The sequence below is a fragment of the Rhineura floridana genome, chromosome 12 (genome assembly GCF_030035675.1).
Source record: "Rhineura floridana isolate rRhiFlo1 chromosome 12, rRhiFlo1.hap2, whole genome shotgun sequence".
Classification (NCBI taxonomy): Eukaryota; Metazoa; Chordata; class Lepidosauria; order Squamata; family Rhineuridae; genus Rhineura; species Rhineura floridana.
The window spans coordinates 45,945,977-45,959,240 of NC_084491.1; the positions used below are offsets into that span (position 1 = coordinate 45,945,977).

At 52.2% G+C, this 13,264-nt stretch overlaps 1 protein-coding gene across 11 annotated transcripts in view; it reads left to right on the forward strand.

The window, feature by feature from the left end:
- Positions 1 to 13,264, forward strand: part of DSCAML1 (DS cell adhesion molecule like 1) — a 196,909-nt gene that overhangs the window by 131,112 nt on the left and 52,533 nt on the right. For all 11 annotated transcript variants that reach the window (XR_009758669.1, XR_009758670.1, XM_061592817.1 and 8 more), the window contains 2 exons: positions 2,603 to 2,722; positions 3,130 to 3,306. Coding sequence is in view for 9 of the 11 variants with exons in the window: in XM_061592817.1 (XP_061448801.1) it covers positions 2,603 to 2,722; positions 3,130 to 3,306 (297 nt within the window). In the remaining 2 variants the exon portion in view is untranslated. The remainder of the gene's footprint in view (positions 1 to 2,602; positions 2,723 to 3,129; positions 3,307 to 13,264) is intronic.

Genomic DNA, 13,264 nt, shown 5'->3' on the forward strand with positions numbered 1-13,264 from the left:
GCGCTCGGAACTGGAGTCACAAGTGAAGAGAGGGGGGTCCTCAAAAGCTTCCGTAGAGTCCTGGAGCTGAAGGTGGTCTTGTATGCCGTCTAGTCCAGCCTCTGCTCCATGCATCCCCAATAGAGGCTGCCCGGCCTCTGCTTCAAGGAGGCCTCCGGCACTCGGGGAGGAAGAGCCCAACAGCCGCCCCAGGCAATTGGTTCCATGGATGCTCTGACTGTGGAGGCGTCCCCCTTCATGCTCAGCCAAAATCTGCCCTCGTAGTTTTGCCCTCTGAGGCCACAGAGAGCAGCCCTTCAGGGATCTGAAGAGAGTGGCTCTCATGTTCCACCTCCGTCTCCTCTTTACCCAGCTAAACGCTCCCCAGTCCTTCAACCGTTCCTCACTTAGCTTGTTTTCCATACTGCTGACCGTTTCTGTTGCCTCCTCTGAACCCATCCCAATGCGTCTGCATCCTTTTTGAGGCATGGTGCCGGAAATGGAACTATTACTTCTCATGAGTTGGTAACGGCAGTTCTGTTTGTGCAGCCTAAGATTGCATTAGCTTTTTTATAGACACCTCTGACTTGCGTTCAGCTTATGATCAGTTACAATCCTGAGATTCTTTTCACATGCTCTTCTGCCATACCGGGTGTCCTCCAGTACCTCTGCACTGCAACCATCATCAAGCCCAAATGCAGAACTTTGCGTTTGTCTCTGTTGAATTTCATTTTGTTAGTTTTGTCCCAGTTTCCCATTCTGGCAAGGTCGTTTTTGTTAAGAGTATTGGAAGAATTAACAGAGTTTAGCTGAGTGTAGCTTGCTCAGCATTTCTGTGCAGCATGAGTGCGTGTGGTTTCCCTGAGAGGAAGCAAGCTTTTACTTTGCTTTGAATCACTGAGACGCTAGACTTAGTAAAATAAGAAAAGACTAATTTAGCAATAGACATATGTACTTGATAGGAAAGGCAGTCTAGTCCTAGCTAGCTAGCGAAGTTAAAGTTGCCATGGCCAGGCTGGGACCTTGCCCTTCTGCCTCAGGGGAGAGAGACAAAAAGAAGATGCGGCTGTCCCTCAGCTGGACTGAGAAGAAGCAGGAAGGAGAGGCTCCCTGAGAGTATCAGTTTACAACGAAAGGAAGACAGGTAGAGGAACACAGGTAAGGTCAGGCAGCCTAGCCCGCTGGAGGACCCTCTCTCTATCTCCCCTTAGGTATGCAAAGAAATCCCAACAGGAGTTGCTCTTGCCACACTTCCAACCATTTTCCTCTTTCAACAAGCCTTTTAAGTTGAGGCCTTATCCCAGTCTGTGTTGGTGCTGGAATTGCTTTTTAATATGTTTTTAAACCTTTTTTTAAAAAAAAAAAATAATGTTTTTAAACCTTTTTTAAAAAAAAGATGTCTTGAAAGCTTTTTTTAAAAAAATGTTTTTGTTTTGTTTTAATGTCTTTTAAAGTCGGTTTTTATGATGTTTTAAAGTGTTTTTAGTGCTTTGGTTTGCTGCCCTGGGCTGCTGCTGGAGGAAGGGTGGGACATAAATCAAATAATAAATAAATAAAACCATTTTGAATTTTGTTCTGAAATACTAGTTCTCCCTCACAGTTTTGTGCTACCAATGGATGTGATGAGAGTATTCTGGACCCAGGACAGAGCCCCAAACTACCTTCCAGTGCTCCCTACTGACAGTACTATAACCTGGCCCTCATTTAACCAGTTTGCTAGCCAAAATATTGTGAGGGCTGTGTCGAATGCTTTGCTGGAATCAAGCTAAATTATGTCCACTACATTCTTACAATCCACTAAGCTAGTAACCCAATCAAAAAGAGGTAAGAATAGTTTGGCAGGATTTGTTCTTGACAAACCCTTGCTGACTTTGCAGTACTTCATTTTAAAGGCAAGCTGCCTACAGCTTGATAGAGAAACATAAACGTCAAGACATCAGAACTCTAGGGCTTTAGAAGGGGGGAACAGCAGCAGCCCCCAGCGATATGGCTAGTCTCTAGGAACATTCTGAGCCAGCTAGAACTTCTGGCTGGTGCTGGGCCCCCTTTGGCTGATCCAGCTGCTGCTGCGTCAGAGGTTTCCTGAAGGTCCGTGGGTGTCCTGCTTCAGGGACTCTTGTTGTACCCAGCCATATATCCAAGACATGACACTTGTGTGGTGGTGACTTAGTGGCTCATTTTTGCCACCTCCGACTCAAGAAATATTTCCTCTGCAGCACTGTAGAGTACACTGGCCCACAAAAGCATCGCTTAGCACTTCTGCCAAGGTGTTAATTCACCCCACCTCTGTCCATACATGGATATATGTATGTGCCAACTAAATAGGAGGATTAATGCATTGTAATGATGTGAGCTCTTCTGCCACAATGACTCCGTTCTCCTGTAAGACGCTTTGGGGCTCACCTGGTGGTTTTCAAGAATGAAACTTAAGATAGTCAGTGTGTTGAGTTCTGCAGAAGCAGCAGGTGGGGAGGGAGTAGCCTCTGCTTTCTTTCAGAACGGTGAACAGCTTCTGGGCTGTTTCAGCTGAGGGTGAGAGTGTTCTGGGTGGACAGGCGGGTGGGGAGGTTTCTCGGGGCTGTTGCTTCTGGTGGCGCTGACCTCTGGCTCCCCTCCTCCACAGTCCCTCCTCGCTTTGTGGTCCAGCCCAACAATCAGGATGGGATCTATGGCAAAGCAGGGGTGTTGAACTGCTCTGTGGATGGATATCCCCCTCCCAAGGTCGTGTGGAAGCATGCTAAAGGTATGTGAGGGCCGCCTTCCTCTGGCTGCAGGGCATGGGGGCAATGTGGCCTTTGGGTGCCTTTCACCAGTGCATGAGGCCAACAGAACACCCCCCCATCTCCCTTCAGATTTGCTAATGGGAAGCTAGTTCTGGTGCAGATTGACGCCACTTTGGGATCTGTCCTCTTGCAAAACATCTCCTCTAGGGATTGTCCTCAATAGGGAGCATCCTCAGGTATAGCGGCGGCTGCTGTGTGCAAGGAATGGGGAGGAGGCCAGTGCTGTCATTGGACATGTCTCAGGGCCAGCAAGAGAGAACTGCTAGGCACAGCAGCTCTGCAACACAGATGACCTCCGGAGAATCCCGTAGTATGTTTGGATCAGGCAAAAGCACTTACTGGCTCTCTGTGTTCTGTCTCCCCCCAGGCAGTGGGAACCCCCAGCAATACCACCCAGTACCCCTCACCGGCCGCATCCAGATCCTGCCCAACAGCTCCTTGCTCATTCGGCATGTTTTAGAAGAGGACATTGGCTATTACCTGTGCCAGGCCAGCAATGGAGTCGGCACAGACATCAGCAAGTCCATGTTCCTTACAGTGAAGAGTGAGTATTCAGCTGGGCCTGTTCCTTGCCTGGGGCCTCAGCCTCAGTGGAGGCAGCCCTCCTGCTGGCCTTGGATGGGAAGACCTGAGATCGCCTTTGCTCTTTTCGGGGGAAATGGGTGCCAAGGCTCCTTTTGGTGTCCATCATGGGGAGAGGGCCATTTTGTCCCTGAGATGCTGTGGGGGCTTCCGGATCTGCATCCCTGGCCTCCTGAGGTCAGGCTAGAGTTAGATGCCTCCATTGCTCTGCATCCTGGAAGGCCCTGGTGCCTGGCCCCTTCCCTCCACATGACCCTTGTATTGCCGCCTCCACCATGTGCTCAGTCCGTCAGGAGTCTCGGCATCTCTGGTGGGAGCCAAGGGCTTGTCGCGGGCCGCGTCGTCTGATGGCCGCCTCTGTTTACATTGTGAACTCTCCTCTGTGGGCTCCTGGCAGTCGGTGTGCAAGGAATGAATCCCTGGATTGATTCCTGTTCCTTCGGGGACCTGATTCCCTCACATGATCAAACAACACTTTGTCCTTAATAAAAGCAGGCAATCAATCTACATGGTGGCGGTGCAGAGGAGGCAGCGCAGCTGTCTGGCTAATTCCCCACACAGCGGCCTGGAAGTGTTGTTAGACAACCTTGTTTGTAACTGGATTCTGCCTGGGCTGTGTGCAGCAGAGCTGACCAGCTCTTGTCAGGGCTGCTGCAGTGAAGGAATGAGGTCCGAGAGGCTGGGGGGCTCTCCTGGCTGCCCTCCCCCACATCTGTGGGGAAGATGCCATCCTGGCTCCAGCCTGAGAGAGAGACACACCCGGCTGCTTCATGGGTCCTCTGGACAGGGGCAGGGCGAGGCCAAGGCCGCTGTGGATGAAAGCAGAGGTCCCAGCTCAGGCAGATCTCTCAGCAGGGGGCCTCCAACATCCTTCGCTCGATGGGGATCCAAGTGGCTAGTCAAGAGGGAGGGAGCAGCTCTTGGGTGCTGAAGCCCCGCAGGTGCTCCCCTTTCAAGGTCACTTGCCAGGTGCAGGAGAAACAGTGATGGGATTGCAGGAAATGAGAGGGAAATGGCTAGGCTAGGACAGAGGGGTGCCTCCCACGTAGCTCATTGGTCTGCATCCCTGAGGTCTGCTGTGCTGCCGCTGCCACGGTGCTTCCGTGGGAGTCAGGCTGTTGGTGAAGACTGATGCTGCTTGTGGGGGCCAGCCCTCTGTGTGCAGGACCTGCTTCTGCCTCACAGGAGCAGAGGCAGCCGCCTTGCACAGAGTCAGACTCAGCAGCGGTGCCAGGCAGGAGACTTCCCTGGCCCTCCCTGGAGGAGAGGCCCTCGGGGTCTGAACCGGGGGCCTTCTCGGCTCTGCCCTGAATTCCGTGGCTCTTCCCAGACCCACTGGCTGCTCTGGCTGCCTCTTGGCTTGCTTCAAAGGGTCTGTCTCAGCTGTGGAGATTGATGGCTTTGACGAAGGCGCACTGAAGGGCCGCCTGCAACCTTTTGAGCCTACTTGGGCCTTAGATCCACCTCTGAGGCAGGCTGTGCTCCCTGGCCTGTCTCGGGGGCAGTCTGAAGGTGGAGCTGGGTCTGCTCAGGGCCTGGATGGATGGCCACATGGGAGCCACTTGCAAGCCACCGTTGGTTACATGATGGGAGAAAGGTGAGATATTAATGTAAGGAAGGAAATAAGTCAGATCCGGTGAAGGGGTTCTGGGACTGCACCTTCTCAGTGGTGACCCCAGAAGGCCCTCCCACGAGAACTTGGTTTGATGCCCTCTTTAGAATTTAGGCCACGGCTTTTTGTAATCCTGCGGCTGGCTTTTGTTTTGCTTTTGTTTTTATTATTTATGCATTGTGTGGTTTTTTTGTACTGGATGAATTTTTACTGGATGCCTTGGGAGGGCTTTCCCTGGGAAGGGCTTATATGTAAAGTCAATGCATAAACCTCCGCCTTCTCCCTTTCTCCAGTAAGTCCTTGAGTCTTGAGACGTTCACAGACATCCAGACTGACTTTCTAAATGTCTGGTCCTTCGACCTGGTAGTGGCCAGTAGTGGCCACGTTCTCCCAGCCTCGGTTTTGCCTGACAGAGTCCTGAGCGGTGCCAAGCGGTGCCCTGCAGACTGTTCTCCCTTGAGCAGGGGGAGGACCCACCACTCACTCGTTTGCTCAGGCGCTCCCTCCAGTCAGCAGGTGCACAAGGCAGGGTGTGCCTGGAGAGGTGCCCTCGCTACTCGGGAAGCATAACTGATTGCTTCCATGCAATTTGAATTAATCTCATGCTTCAGGTGAAATGCAGCTAATCAGGGTAGACAAGAAGCTGAAATAGGTGCAATCAAATTAACATCACAGAGCTGGCACTTCAGAAAACCCACCCGCTCCCCTCTTCTCTCTTCCTCTGTTGCTGCTGCTGCCATTTTCCTGCTGCTCCAGCCTGGGCTGAGGATGGAAGAATCCCCAGAGCGATGACAACTCCCTTTGTAGCTGCCTTATCTCATCCCACCAAATGGGATCAGCCTCTTGTCTGCCTCATGTTAACAAGGCACAGAAAGGAAGAGCTTGAAAGGAGAACAACGTTTTGCTTGGCGGGTGTGAGGGAGTGCTCTGGCAAGCACCTTTGGCAGAGAGAGAGAGCGCTTGCTGTTACGGAGGGATGGCCGGTCCATTTCGGGCTGTTTAGGCCTCGTCATTGTTGGCACAAACTTGCTGGGTGTGCTGCAAGTCCACCTCTGCCCAGAAGCAAGGGACCGCAGGGCTCCTCTTTGGGCCTTCATCTGGGCCCCCTGGCCACTCTCCTGCCAGATTCCCTGCTGTAGGATCTGACGCTGTCTAGGGAAAAGGCCGGGCAGCCTTGTTCTGGTTCTCCTGTGCCCAAAGGCGTTCCTGCTTTGTTGGCAGGGCAACGTCCTGGTTGCCCTTTTTGTGTCGGTAACTAACTCGGGTAGTTGCGTGCCTCAGTCTCTCTCTCTCTCTCTTGCCCTGGAATGGGTGGCTCTCTTGTGCCTTCAAAGTGGGACATGGGGGGCGGACCTTAAAGGCACCTGAAGGGAAGGGGAAGGGAAGGATCCGCAGTGGCTGCAGCCGTGTGTCTCGAGAATGCCTGTTTGGGCAGCGTGGCTGGTCAGAGGTGCTCTCAGTGGACTGCTGAATGGTGAGCTCCTCTGCACCAGGCAGCCTGAGAGAGCCGAGAGGCCGAAAGCAGCCACGTGCAGCAGCTGCAGATGAGCCAGTTATTCAGGAGCTCCCTGAGCTACAGACCACACCCTGCAAGTAGCATGTGATATGCTCAAGGAATGGAGCCCTGCTTACCCTGCCAGCGGGTGAGGCTTCCAGAGGAGGCTCCTGCTGTGGCCTACCTCTTGTTGACTGGCAGGGCCTGCGCCAGCAGGTGGCCAGGTTGGGCCCTGGTTGAGGGCTCCTGAGGGCCCCCTCCTTAGGCTGGGACGGTGAAGCTCCCACTCGGCGATCCGTGGAAGTGTCGGAGTGAAGGACTCAGTGACCCGAAGCTGCCGTGGCTCACAAAGTGGCAACTCCCATGACCCCCCCCAATACTGGCAGCGTGGGGCTTAAATAAACCAGCCTGCCCCACCTACCTGTTGCATCAGTGGCTCGGGGCAGATGCCCCAAGAGCTGTGCGTGAAGGTCTGCCTTCACCCAGGATGGTGGCGGGGGCATCCCTAAGGGGTTGACGCCCCCGCTACCACCTTGGGTGATGGCAGGCTTGTGCACGGATGTGCTGATGCAACAGGTGGGTGGGATGGGTGGGCTTTTTTTTGCCCCACATGGCCTGTATGGGGCAGAGGTGTTTGGCCTTATGGTGCTGTAGGCCCAGGGCAGGCCGGTGCCAAGAGCCCAGCCATGACTGGCTGTTGACTAGAGGGTTGAACGGCTGTGAGGCCTAGTTCTGGGGAATGGACCGGGGCCTCAGGCAGGTCTGACTGAGAGGATCCTTCTGCACAGGCCCCCTGTTGGGCTGGCTGGCCCTTCCAGGTGCGTCTGATCATCCAGGGCAGCTGCCGGCCAGCTGCACCAGGCTCCCCTCCGCTCCTCTGGCGACGCTGAGGTGGCTCTGTGGGTGTCGAGCAGGAGTCCAAGGGCTTTCTCAAGGCCGGTGGGTGCAAGCATGAGTTTCCCTTTGGGATGGGGACCCTTCCTCTGTGCCTCTGAACTGGACGGGCACTCTGGTGAGGAGGACTGGCCTTCAGCCACAGCCTTCCACCCCAGCTTCAAAAGCAAGCCAAGGTTTTGTGGGGAGGCTCCCTGAGCACGTGAGGACCTCTGTTGGATCCGGCCAGAGTGGTGGTGTGGGGGGTTCTGCACCCTGCTTCCGCCACCCTGAGAAGCCCACCGGCAGGACATGAATGTAGCAGCCCCCCCTCCCGCGCTTTTTGTCTCAGCAAGTGGAGACAAAACTGGTAGATGGTGGCAAACTGCATCAGGACATTTTGGTTTTTGGAAGGTGCTCTGAGAAGCTTTCTGGCCCAAGAGCGGGATATACATGGTGGGACTAATAGCCCCTGACAGGCCCCTCCGCCACTGTGCCTGATCCCCATTCAGGGCCCCCTCCATGTCCACCAGTGAGTTCTGCATTGAGGGGCAGCTCTAGTGACATGAGAGAGCAAGAAGAAGCCCCTCTGTAGCCACTTCCCCACACCAAGCACGGTTTTGTAGACCTCCCTTGTGTCCCTGTCCCGCCCCAGCCTTTTTCTGTAGAGCAGGGCCCCCCAAATGTCTTTCCCAGTGGACCCCTTGAAAACTGATGAGGTCTTGGCAGACCACTTAATTATTTCTGCCTGTTGTAGCAGTGCCTTGTGGTAGATGCTGTATGATTTTAATTGCGTCATTTATTTATTTTATTTTATTGCAATTTGGATTCCACAGAATTCCAAAGAATTCAAATTGTAAGCGTTCTTCACAGACACGCTGCGGACTACCTGAATGAAGTTCATGGACCGCTAGTGGTCCACAGTCTCAGACCACAATTTGGGAAACCCTGTTGTGGAAGAATTGCTTCTGATGGTAGGGCTGGCTGCAGGCATGGCTGAGGTGTGGCAATGGCCTATGTGCCAAAAGAGAAAGAGAGACGGCAATGCCAAAGCGAGCTGTGCAGCTCTTGGACGGCTGCATGTTATGTGGGTCAAATTGGTTCCTTGCCCACTGAGCGTTGTTTCTTCCACCCTGCGGCTTCTCCACCTCCAGTTGGCATCGTTCTCTGGGGTTTTTGCAGAGCTCCCCAGGGAAATTCCCTCCTAATTCTTCTGGTGTCTGCTTGAGCTGGAGTTAGCTGTTTGCCCAGTGGGTTCCACTCCAGGCGTAGGCAGCTTCTGGCTGGCCTTGCTAGCCACGCTCAAACTTGCACCCGGCCGGTTCCTCCCTCAGCCCCCTTGCAGTGCACTCAGCAGCGGCCTGGGGGAAAGGCAGGCAGGGAGCAGGCAAGGGGGTTGCTGATGTGGCCACCAAGGCACCAAACAGCCCCCACCTTGGGAGCTGGGGAGGGGGAGCTGTGGGGGGAATCCCTGCCCTCTTCGGCAGTTTCAACCTTGGGGAGGCTGGTTGCTTCTCGGGCTTGTCAGAGGGCAGTGCTGCCCTCACCATTACGAGGAATGTCAAAGCATTCCCATGGGAGCAGTCAGTGAACACAAAACCCTTTTGATATCATGGTATTGCAGCAAGGACCAGTCAGCAAATAAAATACATTTTTTTAAAAAATATTTAATCAGTATATAAAATAGGGGTGGGTGAGTGTGGGTGCCACAAAACTCCTTTTCTTGTCTTGGCATCACAGCCAGGGACCCAATTTTTAATTATTTTAAAAAATGATGGGTGGGGATCCTGGGAACCACAAAACAAATCTTAGGGGGCCGCATGCATCCTGCGGGGCACTGCTTAATCACTCCTGTTGGAAAAGCCAATTAACACAATATTGTTTATTAACATTTTAAGTTAAAAAATCCAGTAGACATCACCAAAGCAGGCACAAATAGCAATCGCTCATCAGGTGAAAGCAGTCAGGAGGCAGAATAAAAGCGACATGAGTCATCCCATTAAAGGTGTGGGAAAACAAAAACAACTTGGTGGCCCAGTCTGTGGTGGCCAGAGGGGTGGCCCTGAAGAGAGAGCTGTGCAGAGCCCACCCGCCTTCGAAGGCCCTGCCTGGGAGATTTGCTTGGATTCCTTGCTTCTGTCCTCGTAAACCAGAGGGGCTCCCTCCCTGCTCCGTGCCTTCTGACTCCTCTGCACAGTCTCCCTCCAATGCAGAGTTTTGTGTGGGAGTTCCTGGTGCTGGGAGTTGATAGGGCTCCCTGATAAGCCCCCCTGCTGCCGGTCTCCGCACATCCCAATCGGGAGCTGCTTACGATCCAAGCTTTCCCTAGTTGCTAATTGAATTCCATTGCTGGGGAGAGCAGAGCAGCCGTAGCTCATTAAACCCTCCTGTGCCCCATTAGAACAGTGCGTGTTGCATTTGCGGATTGTCATTACCATATATTACAGCACCATTTGTGTATGTCGTGCATTTTTTAATCTCTGCCCCGAGCCTGCTTGTCTGTTTGCTTACCTTCTGCCTTGGTGCTCTTTGGCGAAGCAAGAGCTGGGGGCAAATGCCATGCTGGGGGCGTTTGTGTGTGGCTGTGTGGCCTACTGGGTGGCTGCAAGTGCAGGAAGAAGCGCCAAGGCAGCTCCAGCTGTGATGCTGCAGGCATTGGTAGGTTTGAAGCGCCTCCCTGATGACGGCAGCAGTGCACACGCGAGCGAATGAATGCAGGGAACGACAGCGACGACAGGGCTGCCAGCCTGGAGCAGCCATGCAAGGTCTGCAGGAAGGGGAGCCGACAGCCATCCCCAAAGGGAGCAGGAAAGGAGTGGGGAGGGCAGCTGTGGGCCAGGTGGGGGAGTGCCTGCACCCACAACCCCTGGACGGGCTTTTCATTCTCCTTGGGCTGTGCTTGGCCTTGCTCACCTCCTCTTCCCTCTTTGCAAGAAGGAGGGTGGGTCAGGTGGCTGGCCTGTGCCATATTGTTTTGTTTTAAAAGTCTGTACATGCCGCCTTCTGGGGCATAAGCCACCCAATTCAGCTCCCCACATGAGCTATACTAACATCCATAGAAATTAAATGTCGGTATCTGCAATATTTGGTTTATTTATCTATGTATATCCTAGCTCTATGTATATCCTAGCATGGTTCTTCCCCTTCCTATTTTATATCCTCGCAACAGCCCTAGTGAGCCGAATGGCTGAGTGAGGATTCAGATACTGGTCTCCCATGCCCTCATCAAGCACTCCGTCCAGTACACCACACTCCCCATTGTTTCTGTCCGTTGTGATTCTTAAAATACAGGCCTGTTTAAAACAAACCAAATGCTGCAAATGCTTCGCTTGCTCTCTGGCTCCTTTTTGGGCAGAAAGAGGGACTGCAGCTGGTGGGCAGCATCCAGGTAAGTATGTCTGGAAGCCCAGACATCGACTGGCTCGCCCGCCAGAGTGGCACCCAGCCAGCTCTGCTTTGTTTAACTGGAGCGGGAGGTCATGCAAGGCTCATTACTCCCAGAGGCCTTCCGGCAACTCTGCTCCTCAGTCCTTAGCAGTGGGGAACGGATTCCCGAGGGAGGAGCAGGGCTAGAGGCTCCCCTCCCCTTGCTGTTCCTGCACAGGTGGGCCCCCACACGGAAGAAGAGGAAGAGCGAGGGCTGCCGTGCACCGAGTCAGGCCATACTGGCCACGCCAGGGCCCCCAGGTTGGCCTGTGAGGCCATTGCCCCAAACCCACACCTGCCTATCGAGCGGCAGACGTGACTGGGTGTGGGGTTCAGTCCTGCTGCATGCTGCTTTGCCAGTGTGGGCCTGGTGGGCCATGTGCTAGTGAAGCGGACTCCCCCCCACCTCTGCTGGTCAGCTTTGACAGGTGGGTGAGATTGCCCACCTCTCCGTTCCGTGATCTTGTGACATCTGATCACTGACAGGTGGGTGGCCAGGGTCACCTGCCAAAGTTGGCACACGAGGTGGGGGAAGGTTATGATTTGGCCCGCCAGGACAGCAGGGGAGCATCTCTCTGGGGCTTTGGGCAGGGGCCTCGCTCAGCCTTACCTGAGCATGCCTTTGGGGATTGACCTGGGGACTTGTTCCATCTGCTGTCCCATCCCAGCTGATGTCTTGAGGCTCCCCGTGCCCACGCTGGCTGTGTGCGCTGCGTCTAGGGGGAGCCTTCCTCCCTTGGCTTTTGGCCATGCACGTTAAATCTCCTGCATCTGCAATTTATTTATTTATTTATTTTAATAATTTATACCCCGTCCTAGTTCATAGAATTCAGAGCGGTGAACAATAACAATATCCAATACAATCTAAAATAGCAATAATAAGAGTACAATAACAACATTAAAAATCAATTAACTATTAAATGTTTAAAAGCTAAACGAAACAAAAAAGTTTTTAACTGACGGCAAAAGTCCATGAGTGAAGAAGAACGTCGGATCTCTGGTGGCAGATTATTCCATAGGATGGGCGCTATGGTCGAGAAGGCTTCATTTCTAGTATTGGCACGGCGGATTATAAAGGTGGATGGGATAATGAGAGAGTGTTCGAAAGGTATTCTTGTCGGTCGCTGCGGTTTAAATTCCAGAATACGATTTGATAAATATATTGGTGCTAAACCATTCAGAGCTTTAAAAGTTAATACTAAGATTTTAAACTGATGACGGAATGAGATCGGAAGCCAGTGAAGTTGATAAAGCAGAGGCGTGGTGTGTGTTTGTGGACCTGCTCTGGTCAGCATTCTTGCCGTCGCTCTCTATCAGCTTAAGCGGGCGAAGTGATCTTGCAGATAGTCCAATATATAGGGAGTTGCAATACTCCAGTCTTGAGGTCACAAGAGCCTGTGTCACTTGCTTCAAGTCCGACATCTCTAAAAAAGGACGGAGTTGACGGACTAGTTTTAATTGAGAGAAAGCACTTCTGGATACTGTTGCAATTTGAGGTTCAAGGGACAGAGCGGAATCTAAGATAATACCCAAACTCCGAACTTGGGATTTCAGAGGGAGTGGGACCCCGTCTAAGGTAAGTAGGTTTTTAATTTTATGAGACGGTCTTTGTCCAATTAACAGAACCTCCGTCTTCTCTGGATTAAGTTTTAATTTATTCCTATTAGTCTAGTTTTGTATGGCAACCAGGCATTGGTTTAGGGGACGGACCGCCTCTATGGTATCTGGAGGGAAAGAATAGTAGAGTTGGGTGTCATCTGCGTATTGATGGTAGTGTATTCCGAATTCACGGATAATCCTTCCTAGGGGCTCCATATAAATATTGAATAACATTGGGGATAATACGGAGCCTTGGGGGATACCGTACCGTACTGGCCAAACCTTGGATGAGAAATTTTCAAGGACAACTCTTTGTAGCCTGCCCTCCAGAAAGGAGCGGAGCCATTGTAGTACCGTTCCTCGGCATCCTATACTAAAGAGATGGTCTAAGAGAATGGTATGATCAATAGTGTCGAATGTGGCCGACAGGTCTAGCAGAATTAAGTAAGTTAGATTTCCTCTATCCAATTCAAGTCGTAGATCATCTACCAGTGTTGTTAGCAATGTTTCGGTCCCATGTTTTGGTCAAAAGCCTGATTGGAAGGGATCATAGCAATCATTAGTATCTATAAATGTTTGAAGTTGTGTGGCTACAGCTCGTTCAATAACCTTACTGATAAAAGATAAGTTAGATACTGGACGGAAATTGGTAAGAAGTGTGGGGTCAAGAGAAGGCTTCTTCAGTAAAGGAACTACAATTGCTTCTTTCAATGTCTTGGGAACATGGCCTTGTTGGAGTGAGGCATTAATTATCACACAGAGCCAGTTCGCAAGTTGAGCTTTTGATGTTTTTATAAGCCATGAAGGGCAGACATCAAGTGAGCAGTTTGTCGGTCTCATTTTGGTGAGAAGTTGGGGGATATCAACCGGTAAGATAAGTTGAAAGTTCGTAAATTGGGATGGGAGAACAGTTTC